Genomic DNA, 14218 nt, shown 5'->3' with positions numbered 1-14218 from the left:
ATTCTATAAAATTATTCCTCCTTGGTTTGAATTTTACTCTGTGTACTCGAATTCAGTCTTGTGGGATATTTTTATATTGATATATAATGCATGTGGGTTTTTAAAAGCTTTTCATGTCCCGATTTTCTGCATTAAATGATGGATTTTTTTTTTTTTTAACTATGTTTTTTAGGTATGGAGTAATTATTGTGGGCAACCCTAAAGCTCTTTCCAAGCAACCACTCTGGAACCATCTATTGAACTACTACAAGGAACAGAAAGTGCTGGTAGAAGGACCCCTAAACAACCTCCGGGAGAGCCTCATGCAATTCAGCAAGCCCCGCAAACTTGTCAATACCATCAATCCAGTAAGCAATTCCATATTTGATTGGAGTAAAATGAGGGTAGACCAAAGAAGGGAGCAGAGTCAAAGGATTTAGGGTGAGATCTTGGCTCTGTTCCTTCCTAATGAAGTGTGACTTTGCCAAATGACTTAGTTTTTCCCATCTGTTAAATTTCCTCTTCTGCAAAAAGATCGCAGTGGTCTTGCTGTGTCTCTAAAGTCATGCGTAGTGTTAAAAGCAGTCTATACTGATCTTGTAGAAAGTATGATATTAGGAGCTGCCCCAAATTAAAGAACATTCAAGGATATTCTTAAACAGGCAAGACTTTATAAGTAGCTTATTTTAAAAACGAGGAGAATATTGGTAGTAGTTGTTTTGAATTTTGAAGGCAAATTTATTTTGTACTTGAGAAGGAAAACTGCATCTTGCAGTTTTGAAGGGGGGGAACCACCCCCATGCAGCTGTACCTTTTTTTCCCTATCCAATTAAGTGTTATAGCTTTGTTCTTCCTTAAAAGGAGAATGAAACTTGGGGGAGAGGGGGAAGGAAGGAGGGGAGAAGAAGAATTCTGTGGAATTAGGAGCTTTTCTTATTTATTACATTGCTAAATGTCCTTTATGGCACTTGGTAATCTTTAATATAACTTGGTAATTTTTAATATAAATCTGCTGCCATCTTTTGAAACTAAGAAAGTTTCTGAAGAAGTTTCTGAACACATAGATTTTTTTTTTTTTTTTAAGACAGTGTCTTCTTTCTTTTTTTTTTTTTTTCTTTTTAAGCTTTTTATTTACAAAACATGCATGGGTAATTTTTCAGCATTGACCCTTGCAAAACCACCTGTTCAGATTTTCCCCTCTTCCCCCACTCCCTCCCCTACATAACAGGTAGTCCAATATATGTTAAATATATGTTAAATCCAATATATGTATACATAGTTATATCGTTGTCTCTTGCTACACAAGAAAAATCAGATCAAGAAGGGGAAAAAAAAAACAGAAAGAAAACAAAATGCAAGCAAACAACAGAAAGATTTACATAGAATTTAATACTAAAAAATTTCATCCATGGCTTAAAGTCCTTTTTATAGTTGTATTTTTTGAGACAGTCCAGGAAGATCCATTCCACAAGATTAAATTCTAATCGATGACAAAATACTTTTTTCATATTACTGGTATTTTCATTAACTTAATTAATCTAGATAACATAACTTTTTATTACCTAGTAGCCTCAACCCAAACATGTAACATTTAGAGGCAAGTTGGATGGCAAAGGAAAGTGCTGTATTAAAATCAAGAAGCTCTATGACTTTTGAGTTAACCACATAACTACATGTCTGCCTTCCCAGCATTGTAGGGATCACATGAGATAATATTTTAAGGTGCCTAGCAAACCTTAAGATTTATGTATAAATGCGAAATATTGCTTTATAATGTACAATACATCTCTTTCTCCTTCCTCCCACTATTCTATTTCTAGGGAGCCCGGTTCATGACTACTGCCATGTATGATGCACGTGAAGCTATTATCCCTGGATCTGTCTATGATCGGAGCAGTCAAGGTTAGTAGAAAAACCTTATTCTGCTTTTCCTATTACCTTCTTATTTCTCCTCTTCCTTTCATAGTCAGCTTCTCTAAGATGTAATCTCCATGCTGTCCCATTTTATCCCCATCCACTTTCTGTCTCTCTTAGAGGTCTCAGATTATCTTGTTATTGACAATCCAGGAGAGTTTTGTCCCTTTCCCTTCTCTCTTTGCCACTTCTCCTGTTACTTTCTTTATCCATCAACAGTTACTGTTGATTATGCCTCAGTCTTGGACCCTCTGTATTCTGCAAAGTTAGACATAGACTAGGCCACTCCATCTGGTTACTTCCTCCTCTCCATCCCCTCTCTAGTCCTATTTCTTTATGAAGTTCCTGTAAAATACCCACTTGCATCCACTGTTTCCTGAAAGTCGGGATTTCAGAGACAGAATAGCAAGATATGGTTAGTGCCCAGCTTGGCAAGGTCAGAAAGACCTCTTTATTCCACTTTTAGCATTTAATAGCTGTATGACAATGCTTCACTTCTCTGACCCTTAGTCTCTTCATCTGTGAAATGGAGAACAGAATCGAATGGCAGTCAAGCAATTTTTATTATGTCCTTTACTAAGTGCCAAGCACTGAAGATACAAATAGAAAATTGAGACTATTCCTGCTCTCAAGGAGCTCACATCCTAGTTAAGAAATTTGAGATAAAGGGAGCAGGGCAGGTAGCAATACTGCAATGACCTTCAGGGGCAGATGGTTCCTACCCAAGAGAATAGTGGGGCTCATGAATGCTTTTCCTAGAGATGAAAATGGGCTTAGCATCTATGGCCTGGAGGAAATTGAGCCACAGGGGAAATAAGGGTGTTCTTCATATTGGTGGCACCTGGTTGTGGTGCAGTTCAGGGTGTATCTGATTATCTACCTTATGCTGATTTGTGAGATAATGTATATAAAATGCTCTCTCAATTTTTGTCCCTTACATTTTGGTCCAAATCCAAACGTCTTATGTTCCCCTTCCAAAAAGGTTTTTTGCCTTAATTTTCCTGTCTAAGTTTCAACAGAATTACCTGTCCTCCAGGCTCAGAAGATCAAGATGATAGTGAAGGGATCAGTTCTTCAACCTTAAGAGTCAGAAAACCTGGTTTTCTAGAATGTTCTAGTTCTGCCACTTAATGGTGGTGAGTTACATTACAGATACAATAAAAATCAAATGAAATAATATATATATAAAGTGGTTGGTAAACATTAAAGCACAAAAAAATGGGTGGTTCTTTATCTCCTGCTATATGAAATATAAACTTCCTGACTCTTAAAGGCTGCCTATACCTTGAGATCCCGTCAAGAATTGGAATCGGGATACCTGGGTAGTTTCTAGTCTACCCATGAATACCCATGGCTGACTATAGCCTGTTTATCCATAGATCAAATGAGGGAATTAGATTAAATAGTGTGTTGTGCCCAAGGTTTTGTAACCCTTCCTCTCCAGCCACATTTCCCAGGTCAACACAAGTTTTATTTCCTCCATAAATCAGCCGCCCCCCCCATTGGTAGTCTCCTGAGTTCCTGGAATTCTTAATTTTTTTATGTCCTACGCTATAAGTAGAACTCACCCTATGTAGTGAGTAGTTACAAATTGCAACATTAAAGAGTACTTTGATATACAGTGGAAAGAGTATTAGTCTCAAAGTCAGGAGTTGTCTAGTTTTGAATCTCCCCTTGCGCTTTAGCTATAGAAGCCAGCAAGTCATTGAATCTTCAGCCTCATCTTTATCTAGAAAATAGTGGTAAGCCTGTGCTTTACTATACTTTATTCATATTAGTTCTGGGTTGCAATTTCTATGTAAAAATATTGGTATATCTTAAGTGCTACATAATTTTCAACTATTATTGTTTCCATATTTATCAGACATTGTCTGGTACTATTTGCTACTGTTTTGTGTTTATCTTCTCCAACTAAAAGGCAGGGACACTATGTCTTTGTACTTGTATGTTTTCTACAAATCTAGTATAGTAATCATTGCACAGTAGGCCTAAGGTTAAATGAGTGGTGCTCTGTAATGTTACTTAAAGAAACTACTAAAAACCATGGATCCAAGTAGATGTTATACCCTTCAGGAGAGTTCATATACTTATTTTCATTTTCTTGCCAGTAATTCACCTTTTAGACTTGAATTAGTCTCTCTGGGGTCATTTAGTCCATTCCTTTTCTGAATCCATTCTAAAACATTGCACCAAATGGTCTTTCCAGTGATGAGGTTATTGACTCATTAAGTACACTTTAATTGGTGGTTGACCTTCATTCTTGAAGAGGACCAAAACGACATCACTATGTTAGAGAAAGGTTAGTGTGTCCAGCTGTGCCCAATCAGATCTGTACAAGCTCAGAATGCTCTGCCACAGATTGGACACAAATAATCCCTATGAGCATTTGGTGTGCATTTTCTAACTTGGCACATTGCTTCTGAGCTACTTCATTACTTTGTTCATAGAACACAACACCTTCTATGATGAGGGTACACTATATTGAGTGGTCTAGTGTCAGTGTCTCCCATGTCTTACCATCTTTAAGCCTTTATTAGAACACTGAAAGTTGGGAAACATTTCATTGAAATTGAATCAAAATCAGCCTTCCCCATCATTTTTTTTCCCTTTAGCAGCAGAGTGTTATTGTTTTAAATATATTTAGCGGTGACACATCTTGATCCTCAGAACAGAGATTTGACTTTGGAAAACAGTTTGAAATCATTTGGATTCAAGCTTGGTAGATAAGTAATTTTTTTTCTAGTCAAGAATTAGATATGATTATGAAGTAATGAAGCTGATATTCTCCAAGGAGGAGAGTTCAAGAAATGTTTTTGCAAAGGCTTATTTGGAGGTAATAAGCAGCTGCAAAAAAAAAAAAAAAAAAAAAAAAGAATGAATAAATAAACCAACAACCAAACAATTTTGGCAGTAATTACTTCTGGAGTTCAGTTTTCCCATCTATAAAATAAAACTCCAACTCCACCCAACCAGAATACTTTGTTTTTAAATTGGTCCCTAACTCTTGAATTCCTACTCTGCACCCACTGAATTACTTAAAAGAAGTCTTCCAGATGCTTAGTTTGTAGCTCATGTAGTCTACTTCCATTGTGTTCTGTTGGGCTGGATCTTTATTTCACTCTCTGGAAGGCTTTCTTGAAATTTATAAAGCTTCAGGAATGAGATGAGTATTTGTTGCCATGAATAAAGCCTCAAGCCCGCCTTATCCAGAAGCATTGTTTTCCATGTGTCCATCTGTGTTTTTGTGTAGGTAAACCATCTAACTCAGGTGTTCACTTTCTAGGGCGTCCATCGAATATGTATTTTCAAACTCACGATCAGATCGGGATGATCAGCACCGGACCCAGTCACGTGACTGCTATGAACATTCCTATTCCTTTCAACCTTGTGATGCCGCCAATGCCGCCGCCAGGCTATTTTGGCCAAGCCAACGGTCCAGCTGCAGGTAGTACTGCTCAGGTCACCTTGGGGTGTCCCTGGTGTGGTGGGCCTTGGAACCAGGACTGGGCCGGCGCACGTGTGGCTCTGGGCCGAACTTTCCCTTCTCTGGTTTTGCTTTTTTCCTCTGTAATGCACACCTTGGCTAAGGTCTCAAAGGTCTTTCCTAACCCCAAAGTATAATGAGTCATTTGCAAGTGATAACAGTAGTAATGATTGGAATAAAATGGAGTGCTTTCTTTCTAGGCCGTGGGACACCAAAAGGGAAGACTGGTCGTGGGGGACGCCAAAAAAATCGCTTTGGGATTCCTGGGACTAGCCAGGCGAACCTCCCAAATAGTCAGGCCAGCCAAGATGTGGTCTCTCAGCCCTTCTCCCAGGGCCCATTGACTCAGGGCTATATTTCCATGAGTCAGCCATCCCAGATGAGCCAGCCGGGGCTCTCTCAACCAGAATTATCCCAGGTGAGTAAAAACCTTATTTGGCTCTGATTAGATCTGCTCTTGATCAACTTGTCCTTCATCCAAGGGAGAGGGGGAGGTGGGCAAAAGGCACCAAAGGTGGGATCCAGGCTGGGGGTGGGTTTTCTTTCTTGCTGCTCATATATTTTCCCTAAAGATCCTCCTGCTCTGAGATCACAAGGACCTAGTGCATCTCTGACAGTTGTACTTTAGTTCTCCAGAAGTGAGAAACTGAAGGGATTATTGGGAAAGATTAATCAAGATGAGAAGGAAAAACCTCTCCTTTGTGGGGAGAAGGAATCTCCAGGTTATCAAATGGTCTTATTTTTGGATTTTAAAAACACCCCCAATTTTCTTCTACAGGACAGTTACCTTGGTGATGAGTTTAAATCGCAGATTGATGTGGCTCTGTCACAAGACTCTACTTACCAAGGAGAACGGGCATACCAACACGGTGGAGTGACAGGGCTGTCACAGTATTAGAGTGTAAGATGGGGAAGAGGGGGTTTTGGAGGGAGCTGTGCTGTTTTGGCTTTAGACTTGCTCATTTGTTTTACAGTAATCTTTTCACACAGTCAGGCTTAAACCACAGAATATTTCTTTCTCACTATGTTTGACAAATCTTAGACGATATGGACGATATGGAAATATAAAAGTCTTATCCGAATGCTGACACCACTAATGGAAAACTGAAATACATAGTAGCGGATCAAAACATATTACAACTAGAGGGCAACAGTTTGGTCTCAAGGACTTTTCCAAATTTACCAAGTTCCCAGCTGGGCAAGCCTGTTCTTGAGAGGGTATCCTCTAGTAGTCTTTAGGGTTGGGATCTGTTGCAGGAAGTAAATTAGGAAAATTCTTAGGCATTCCTCACAAACCATATATACACATAAGCTGCTTTTTGTACTTTTTGTTAGTGCTTTTTAGCAAAACTAAAATCACTTTTGATTTCAGTTACTTGGGAAGTTATCATTCTGGGTATTCTTAGAAGTAAAATACCTATTGGGAGTGAATACTGCAGAGAAGGACAGTTTTAAAAAGAGGATTTTTTTTCCCCCTTTGATTTTTCATTTTGAGTACCAGATTAGAGTTTCTTAAAAATGGATCATCCTGCATTATTTTGTACCCATATAATTAGAAGGTAGACCTTTTCCCTCTTGATGACTATTAAAGCCAGGCTTGAATTTTGAGTGAGTTCTCCTAGCCTTTTTAATCCCTCTGTTCTCCTTTTCTAGGAGACTTTGGTAAGACCTACAATGGTTCCAAATTGCCAAATCAACTTTTTTTTTTTCCTTTTTACTGGTTGTGTTATACATGTTACACAATTTTAGTCTTAGAATCTACCAGCATGGGATAGGAAAAAATGGCTAAAAAAAAAAAAAAAAACTTGTATAAGGAGAGACTTGGCTTGATATCCTGATTCCAGCACTTAGCAACTTTGTGATGGCCTATCGAATCTTAATTTCTTTAAAATTGGAATAGCCTTATGTGCAAGCCTGTCTTGTTTATTTATTCAATGTCTACTAAGAACAAGGCCTTGTGCTGGTTCAGGGGGAGATACAGTGATGAAGGAATTTATAATTGAAGAAAAGATAGGCCAGAACAGTGGTGATATTCTAGAATACATCTGGCTCAGAAAGTCCAGAGTGGTGGTATCCTGTGCAGATGGGTTATCAGATCCCCCCTTCCATCAAGGAGGTGTGCCCAGCACGGATAGCAGTGTCTGAGGTGAAAGTTAACAGTAGGGATGGCAGGAACCATTCGTTGGTGAAGCACTGTCCTTGGGTACTGGCAGGGGGACCAAGTCTAATCCATTTACAGTATCCTCTTACAAGTAGGAAGTGTCAGGACCAAGCCTTGAATCCAGATTTGCTGAATAAAAATCCAGGGCCCTTTTGTGTGCACCATGCTGTTCTTTGAAATCGGCGGGCAGAGTGCAGTCCCTTTTGTCCTAATACATGGTGCTAAAGCATGGGCTTTTCAGGTCGATGGAAACTGGTGTGTAAATTGGACCTACAAAGGTTGTCCCACCTCTTGATTGTTTTTTCTTTCTGCCTTTATAGGTCAAGAAAGAAGAGCTAAGCTTATGTGGAGCTTAGTCCATCAGCATCTTATTCTGGGTAATAAAAAAATAAAATAAAATGGATACCTGTTTTCCACTGCTAAAACTGAAGCATCACTGTGTGAGAGCAACAGGGGAGAGAGAAGAGAGAGAGAAACCAACCAATGGGGAGACGAGAGGAAGGAGCAAGAGCGAAAGAGAGAGAGAGAGAGAGAGAGACCACTGCTAGCACACTGAGACGAGGAGAATGGCCGAAGAGGAGAGAAGCAGAGCACTGGCTGCACCGCGATGGGAAGGCGGGACTGTCTCAGCATCCCCCGGCCCGCCAGACTGCTCCCCCGAAGCTCGCCCTGACCGAATGAATGGTCAGCTGAGTCCCTGCTCCCCCAGCCCAATCAGCTAAGAGAGAAGGGCCTCCAGCAAGGCTCACTTCATTCCATACTCTGGTTTGTGAACAGGGCAGCGCCGTTCAGAGCAGGAGGGATGGCAAACCCTCATCTCAGAGTTAAATTTTTTTTTTAAGGGGACTATGTTTTAGCAGGACAAACTGTTCACATTTTAGCAGCAGAGACAAGATTCCTTCTTACTGTTGGCAGAACCCGCCACATTTGGCAGCAGCAGATGGCCAGAGCTCCACTCTGAGATGCAGGGTTTGTTGTTCACACTGGCTCTGAAACCTCAGTGTCATCATGTTGCCTGTGTTCTGAAAGGGTTTTTCATTTAAAAGAAAAATTTTTTGTTTGTTTTTAAGAGATTCTTTCAAAGGAGCACTGTTATTATTTTTTTTTTTTTAAGTTTGTCTCTGAAATCTTAGCGGTGGACCTGGGAGATGAGAAGCTTACCAGAAAAAAAATTTTTTAATTTAAATTAGAATCACCAACCTTGAAGAGAACTTTCAGAGAATTTTAAAGTTTCCTCATTCAGCCTCTTCTTCCACAAGGGATCACAGTCAGTGAGGGAAACCGGGCCCAGGCCCTAATTCCCCATGGGGTCCAGCCTGAGGAGGCTTTCACACTTTTCTCTATGCTTTTCATAGGCTATTATCTGGACTCTACTCTGTGAAAACCAGCCTTTTCTGTAAGATGAACCGTGCGCTTAACAAGGGGATGGGGCTCCAGGCCATGGTGGCCCTGGAGGAGAAGATGCTAGGCTGCCTGCCCTGTTCACTCCTACTGAGGAAGGGGAAAAGTAGGGGCTCCTGGGGATTATATTGGTTTTGAAGTAAAGATTCAAAGACATTACTGAAGTGGGCTGAAAAAGAAAGGAATCGTTATGGGCAAACAGGCAGTTGTTGGAAGGTGGCCTTTTAAATAGCTGGTGGCTTCTTTGGTGACTTCGTACTTTCCAAAGGTAGCTGGAGGAGTCCTTAAAAACACAAACCGACCACAAACAAGGCCCAAGAGAGAAACCCTGGAGACCGACCCCTCCAGGTGGGGAACACCAATACAGCATCTTCATGATTTGAAAAAGATGCTGGAGGTGACATATCAGAGAGCACACTTAAAATGACCCGGCCAGTCTTTCTAAGCTCTACCCAGCTCAGGGCTACTCCAAACAGGACTGCTGAGGCTGTCACTTGGCTTTGCAGCCTTTTTAGAAACACTGAGTGCTGGGAACATTCAACTTCTTGTCCTCCTGTTCTGTCAAACTCTCTAAATTTGGAAGAAGTCTACCTCCTAATTGGCAAGGGTCGGCAGAGTGTGACTTAACTAAATGTAGATAATTTTTTTAAAAACCTTCCAGAATTAAGTTAGCTTTATGATCAAGGGGCATGAAGGGTTTCTGGCCTGAAAGATGGGGGCAAATTATTTCACTTATCATTTAGAGAACTTCTAAATTGGCCCTTCCTGCCAGTATACTAAAATGCTATAAACTGCAGTAGTTTTGTTTTTGTTTTTGTTTTTGTTTTACTTTGAAAGTCAACCCCTCGGATTTCTGTCCTGAAGATTTTCTAGCCGACCACTTATGCAAATTTGCCTTCTTCTGTAGTTTTCCAAGCCCCCCCCCCCCCCCCCCCTCCTGTTTCCTTTCAGAGATCAATGATCCAAATATCATTAGATTTCCACCCCAAAGCCCATTCTGGACAATAATACTGGTGACCTGAGACCCAGGACACCAGGAAGTAGCACCATTTTTGGTTTTGTCCCAAAGCTTACACAGATGGCAAAAAAGAAAAAAAAAAAAGAAAAAACAAAAACCTACCACAAAACTCCTATCCCTCCCACCCTGTCCACCCAGTACCACCCTACCTTGTACAACTCTTTAAAAAAAAAAAAAAAAAAAGGCAAATCGGCCATTCTATTCTAAAAAGAAAAAAAGCCTCCAGAGTTTAGACTTCTAAAATGTACAGATTAACAGGTACACACGGGCCACCTTCCTTCCTGTGAGATGGACTCTTTTATTTATTAACATTGCCGAAAGACTTTTAAAATTTTTTTTCTTCCTTCTGGATAGGCTACTTAGTGCATAGAGTTTTGAAATAGTTTAAACTGTAACCCTTTCTGCAATGCAATCCATTGGGTAATGTGTCCCCCCTCCTTATTTCACTGGTTGGAATGCTTTTTGCCTCTGCTCTGTGGCTTATTTTTTTTCTTTCTTTTTTTTTTTTTCTTTGTAGCGAGTTACTCTGAGTTTTATAAATCCATGAACATCAGTGTCCGCACGGTGTCATTTTGATTTTTGGTCAGTTTGTTTTAAGCTGTTTGCCATCAATAAAATATTAATAAAACACTCTCGCATTCATACTTGGAGCTAGATATTCATTGTAGAATAGTCAGTGAAGCTCCCAAAGGCCACTTGAAAGTAAGGCAGTTGTCCCACTCAGGGACTTTTTATACCTATTGACAAATTGCTGAGTTTTAGAGCATATTAATTGCCAGGGCCATTTCCTGCTCCTGCAGTCAGCTTTCTGCAGTGTCCATTTGAGGTTATTGGAAAGGGCACTGATTGAGAAAGGCCAGGAGCGGGGGTTTTTACTTGGCTGTGCTGTTGACCTGTGTGACTGGACAAACTACTTTGCTTCTCTGGACCTTGACAAAACCAGCTGCGCTCTTTCAAGACCCAAGCTTGATTACTCTCCCTCTAAGTTCAAAGGGATTGTCTGTCTCCTTGCAGAGAATGGGGTTCCTTTTGAATACTGGGTTTAAGCAGACTTGGTGTGAATTTCTCCTGAGGTGAATGGAAATGTAGGCTTTGTTGTGACCCAGAGTCCCCACTCCCCACCCTAGTTGTCAGAAAACCATTTCTGACCAGAAGGGGGAGCATAGTGAAAGAGGAGGTGGCTGGGTTTCTTTTTTCTCCTGAGAGCATAATACACCCAACTCTTGAATGTTCCCCATAGATCTAATCCAGTGGACTGTGTTAAAAGTGCATAACTAACTTGTGATTGATTGATTGTAGAAGAAGCAGCTGCTTGAGTTCCTAAATTATTCCCCAACAGGATATTTTTTCCTTCTTTTTAAAATGAGTTTTCAGAGTAGAACGGAGAACCTGAATCGTTCAACTAATAGTTGTTGCCTGTTAAAGAACTAATTACAGGCTTTAAAAGACACTGGAAAACCTGTTAAGTAGAATCAAATAAGCATCATTGAGCACCTGATTTGTAATAGAACCTATACATACAATCACAAAAAAACCAAAATTATTCTTGCCTTTAAGAATTAGAATGGGGACTGAACTCGGGATTTCATTGATAGAGGGAACATACATGTATTTGTTTACCAGAGAATTGAGAGGTGGGTGGTCCAGAATCTCTTGGCCACATCAGGATTTGGATTCCTGGCTTTTGAGTTTAGTTCTGTATTCCTGCCTCAGGAAAGAAAGCCTATTCTACTTACAATTCTAATAAGGCTGAGCATTAGAAGGGGGTATCAGTTTTGCGTTCTGGGTGTGGAGGCTGCAGTTTGCCGTCCAGCCCCTGTTTTGGGAACTAAATGGCAGGCCCTGGAGATACCTGGGTGGCTTAGGGTGTTCCAAGCTACCTCTTCTCATGGGTCTTGAGGGGGAGGGCAAGGAAGGGCAGGAGTGGTTTCCATGACTTCTGAGGGTCATGAGGCTCTTAAATCAAACCGAGGCTGGGAAACCCGGCCTGCCTGGCTCTGGGAGGCAGCAGACCAAATATTGATTCTGTTCTGCCCTCAGGTTTCCCACGACTCCCATCTGGCCTCTGCAGACTTTTCCCCAGGGGGCTTGAGGCACAAGAGAACAAGCAGTACGGTGTGAGAATCCTTTGCCCTCACCTGTGATGTGAGAGGACTGCCCTGGGTCTGCCTTGGTCCCCCACTTTCCTCCCCACCAGGGAAGTCCCCAGGGACCTTGGGTCCTGTGAATTAAAAAGCTGTTCTCCACAAATTCTTTAGACTAAACCAAACCAAAACAAACCCAGCAGTTTTATTAGTCAGGTTTTTAAGGTCAGGATACACACGGGGGCAAGCCCACATACACACGGGGATTCCCCTTTGGCAGGAAGGGATGGAGGCCAGGCGCTCTTCCCTGCCCCCCGGGCCCAGGCTCCCCTCATCGGCACCCACATTCGTCCACCACCATGTCCTCATAGTGCCGGAGGACCACATTGTCACTGTTGTCGTAGAAGAGGACGGAGATGGGCGAGAGCTTCACGGGAACACAGCAGGGGGGGGGCGTCGTGGCCGGAGCCACCGAGTGCATCAGGGACTGCATCACGGCGTGGTTCAAACTGGAGATCTTGGTGGCAGTGGGGAAGAAGCAGTGCCCTTGACAGTAATTGGCCATGAAGCCTCGAGGGGCAATGATCCAGTTGTGCCAGCCCACTTCCTGGAAGTTGATGTAGAGCTGCCGGGCCGCACAAGGTGGGTCGGGGCTGTCCGGAGAGTGGTGGGTGGCGCGGCGCTTCCTGGGGGCGGGCTGGCACAGCTGGGGGTCGAGGGTCACCACCAGCAGGGAGGCCTCCAGGGACCGCCCCAGCATGCTGCACGATCCCGGAGGCAGGGCGCCCTCTCTAGCGGGCAACACCTCCAAGACGAGGCTCAAGTTGTGGGGGAAGGTGGAATTCCCCATCAGGCCCAAGGACAGCATGTCAAAGTAGAGGGGGTCGCGCAGGCTGGGCACTGTGCGGCTCAGCAGCACTTCTCGCTGGTGCCAGTGCAGGGGCTGTCCCCACAGCCGGGGGCCCTGGGCCTGCGCCAGGCTCAGCTCCCAGCCCTGGTCGGGGGCAAGGTCCCCGGGGGCACCGAAGTTCAACTCCAGGCGGACCAGGGTCAGCTGCTCCTTAAGGTCTAGGAATGAAAGGTTGAAGAAAAGGGGCTTCTCCAGGCACAGGGAGCCCGAGGCTGGCTCTGGTGGGGCAGAGGCACCTAGGGGCCAAAGCATCCCGTGAGGCCGGACAGCTCTGCAGAGCCCCCTCCCCGCTTTCCCTCCTCCCCCTCCTCAGAAGCCTTGGGAAAGCTGTGAGCAATGGGTTCAAGTTCTCCGGGGGCACTTAACTGGCCCTGTGACCTTGGCCAGAAGGAGCCTGGCTATTATTAGGCAAGGCCCCAAAGGTCAGAAACAGTATCAGCGGCTCAGGTTACAGGGAAGCCACTTCCGGCTCGTTCCTGTTTGGGGCAGTTGCCCTGGAGTGAAAATAGGTCGGGAAGGCTGGGACTCGAGCCGGGCTCCAGGGTCCTGCCTCCCTCCGTTTGACCCAAACCCAGGGCCGGCCTCGGGGGCCTGGCTCCCCCACGGCAGGGACAGGGACGGCCCAGCCGGCCCGGGGGTCCCGGGACCCCCTGGGCCGGGACACCCAGCCCCTCGGGGCCGTAAGAGACCCCCCCCCAGCAAGTAGCCTCCCGGCCTCGCAGCGGGGGAAGCCAGGAGCCCCACGCCCTCCCTGCGGCGCCCGGCCCGGACACCCCCTAATTTACCGCCATCCAGGACGTGCCGCACGATGTTCCCGGGGACGCCCAGCTCCTCCACGTGGCAGGGCAGGGGCTGGGACTCCTGGGGCAGGTCCTGGGGCTCTGCGGCCTCGGTGCCCCTTTGGAAGAGCCGCCACATGACTGAGGGGACGGGGCGGGTGGGAGGGGGCCCAGAGGGAGGACTCAATCCCAGGGTCTGGAGCAGGGCACTGGCTTGGGGCGAGAGGGCCCCGGGCTGGGGCTGGGCCAGAGCGGGCTGGGCCAGGGGCAGGAGAAGGGGAAGGAGCAGGAGCCAGGGCAGGGGGGAAAGAAGCTGCAGAGCCCGCATCTTCCTCTATGCTGCGCCCCGGGCCGGAGGTCTGCGCTGGCCAAGCTCCTGCTCCCGCGGCCTTATAGGCCCGGGCATCCCCGGGGTCCGGGGCACCCCGGGGCGAAGGCGGGAGGGGCGCGGCCCACCATTGGGCAGGGAGGTGAGAGAGCCTCGCCCC

General features: G+C 44.5%; 2 protein-coding genes across 3 annotated transcripts in view; one reads left to right on the top strand and one right to left on the bottom strand.

Moving 5' to 3' along the window:
• UPF1 (UPF1 RNA helicase and ATPase) overlaps positions 1 to 10140 on the top strand; it is a 55397-nt gene extending 45257 nt beyond the window's left edge. For both annotated transcript variants that reach the window (XM_012542170.3, XM_031948175.1), the window contains exons 19-24: positions 173 to 347; positions 1800 to 1881; positions 5177 to 5338; positions 5578 to 5795; positions 6156 to 6278; positions 7859 to 10140. In XM_012542170.3, the coding sequence (XP_012397624.2) occupies positions 173 to 347; positions 1800 to 1881; positions 5177 to 5338; positions 5578 to 5795; positions 6156 to 6275 (757 nt within the window). In that variant the 3' untranslated portion in view covers positions 6276 to 6278; positions 7859 to 10140. The remainder of the gene's footprint in view (positions 1 to 172; positions 348 to 1799; positions 1882 to 5176; positions 5339 to 5577; positions 5796 to 6155; positions 6279 to 7858) is intronic.
• Positions 10141 to 12222: 2082 nt separating this feature from the next.
• On the bottom strand, positions 12223 to 14162 carry GDF1 (growth differentiation factor 1). Its single transcript, XM_031948176.1, has 2 exons — positions 13737 to 14162; positions 12223 to 13187 (listed from the first exon to the last, which is right to left on the bottom strand). The coding sequence occupies exons 1-2, from the start codon at positions 14056 to 14058 to the stop codon at positions 12373 to 12375; spliced, it is 1137 nt and encodes a 378-aa protein (XP_031804036.1). The 5' UTR covers positions 14059 to 14162; the 3' UTR covers positions 12223 to 12372.
• Between the last annotated feature and the right edge of the window lie 56 nt (positions 14163 to 14218).

This window comes from Sarcophilus harrisii, chromosome 1, assembly GCF_902635505.1.
Source record: "Sarcophilus harrisii chromosome 1, mSarHar1.11, whole genome shotgun sequence".
Lineage (NCBI taxonomy): Eukaryota > Metazoa > Chordata > Mammalia > Dasyuromorphia > Dasyuridae > Sarcophilus > Sarcophilus harrisii.
This window is presented reverse-complemented; position numbering and strand designations above follow the sequence as displayed.

Bases quoted from the DNA above. Each gene is read 5' to 3' on its own strand.
- GDF1 (XM_031948176.1), bottom strand. From the start codon at position 14,058: ATGCGGGCTCTGCAGCTTCTTTCCCCCCTGCCCTGGCTCCTGCTCCTT. The intron at 13,188-13,736 runs GTAAATTAGGGG...TTTGGCCCCTAG, and splicing joins GCGGCACGTCCTGGATGGCG to GTGCCTCTGCCCCACCAGAG.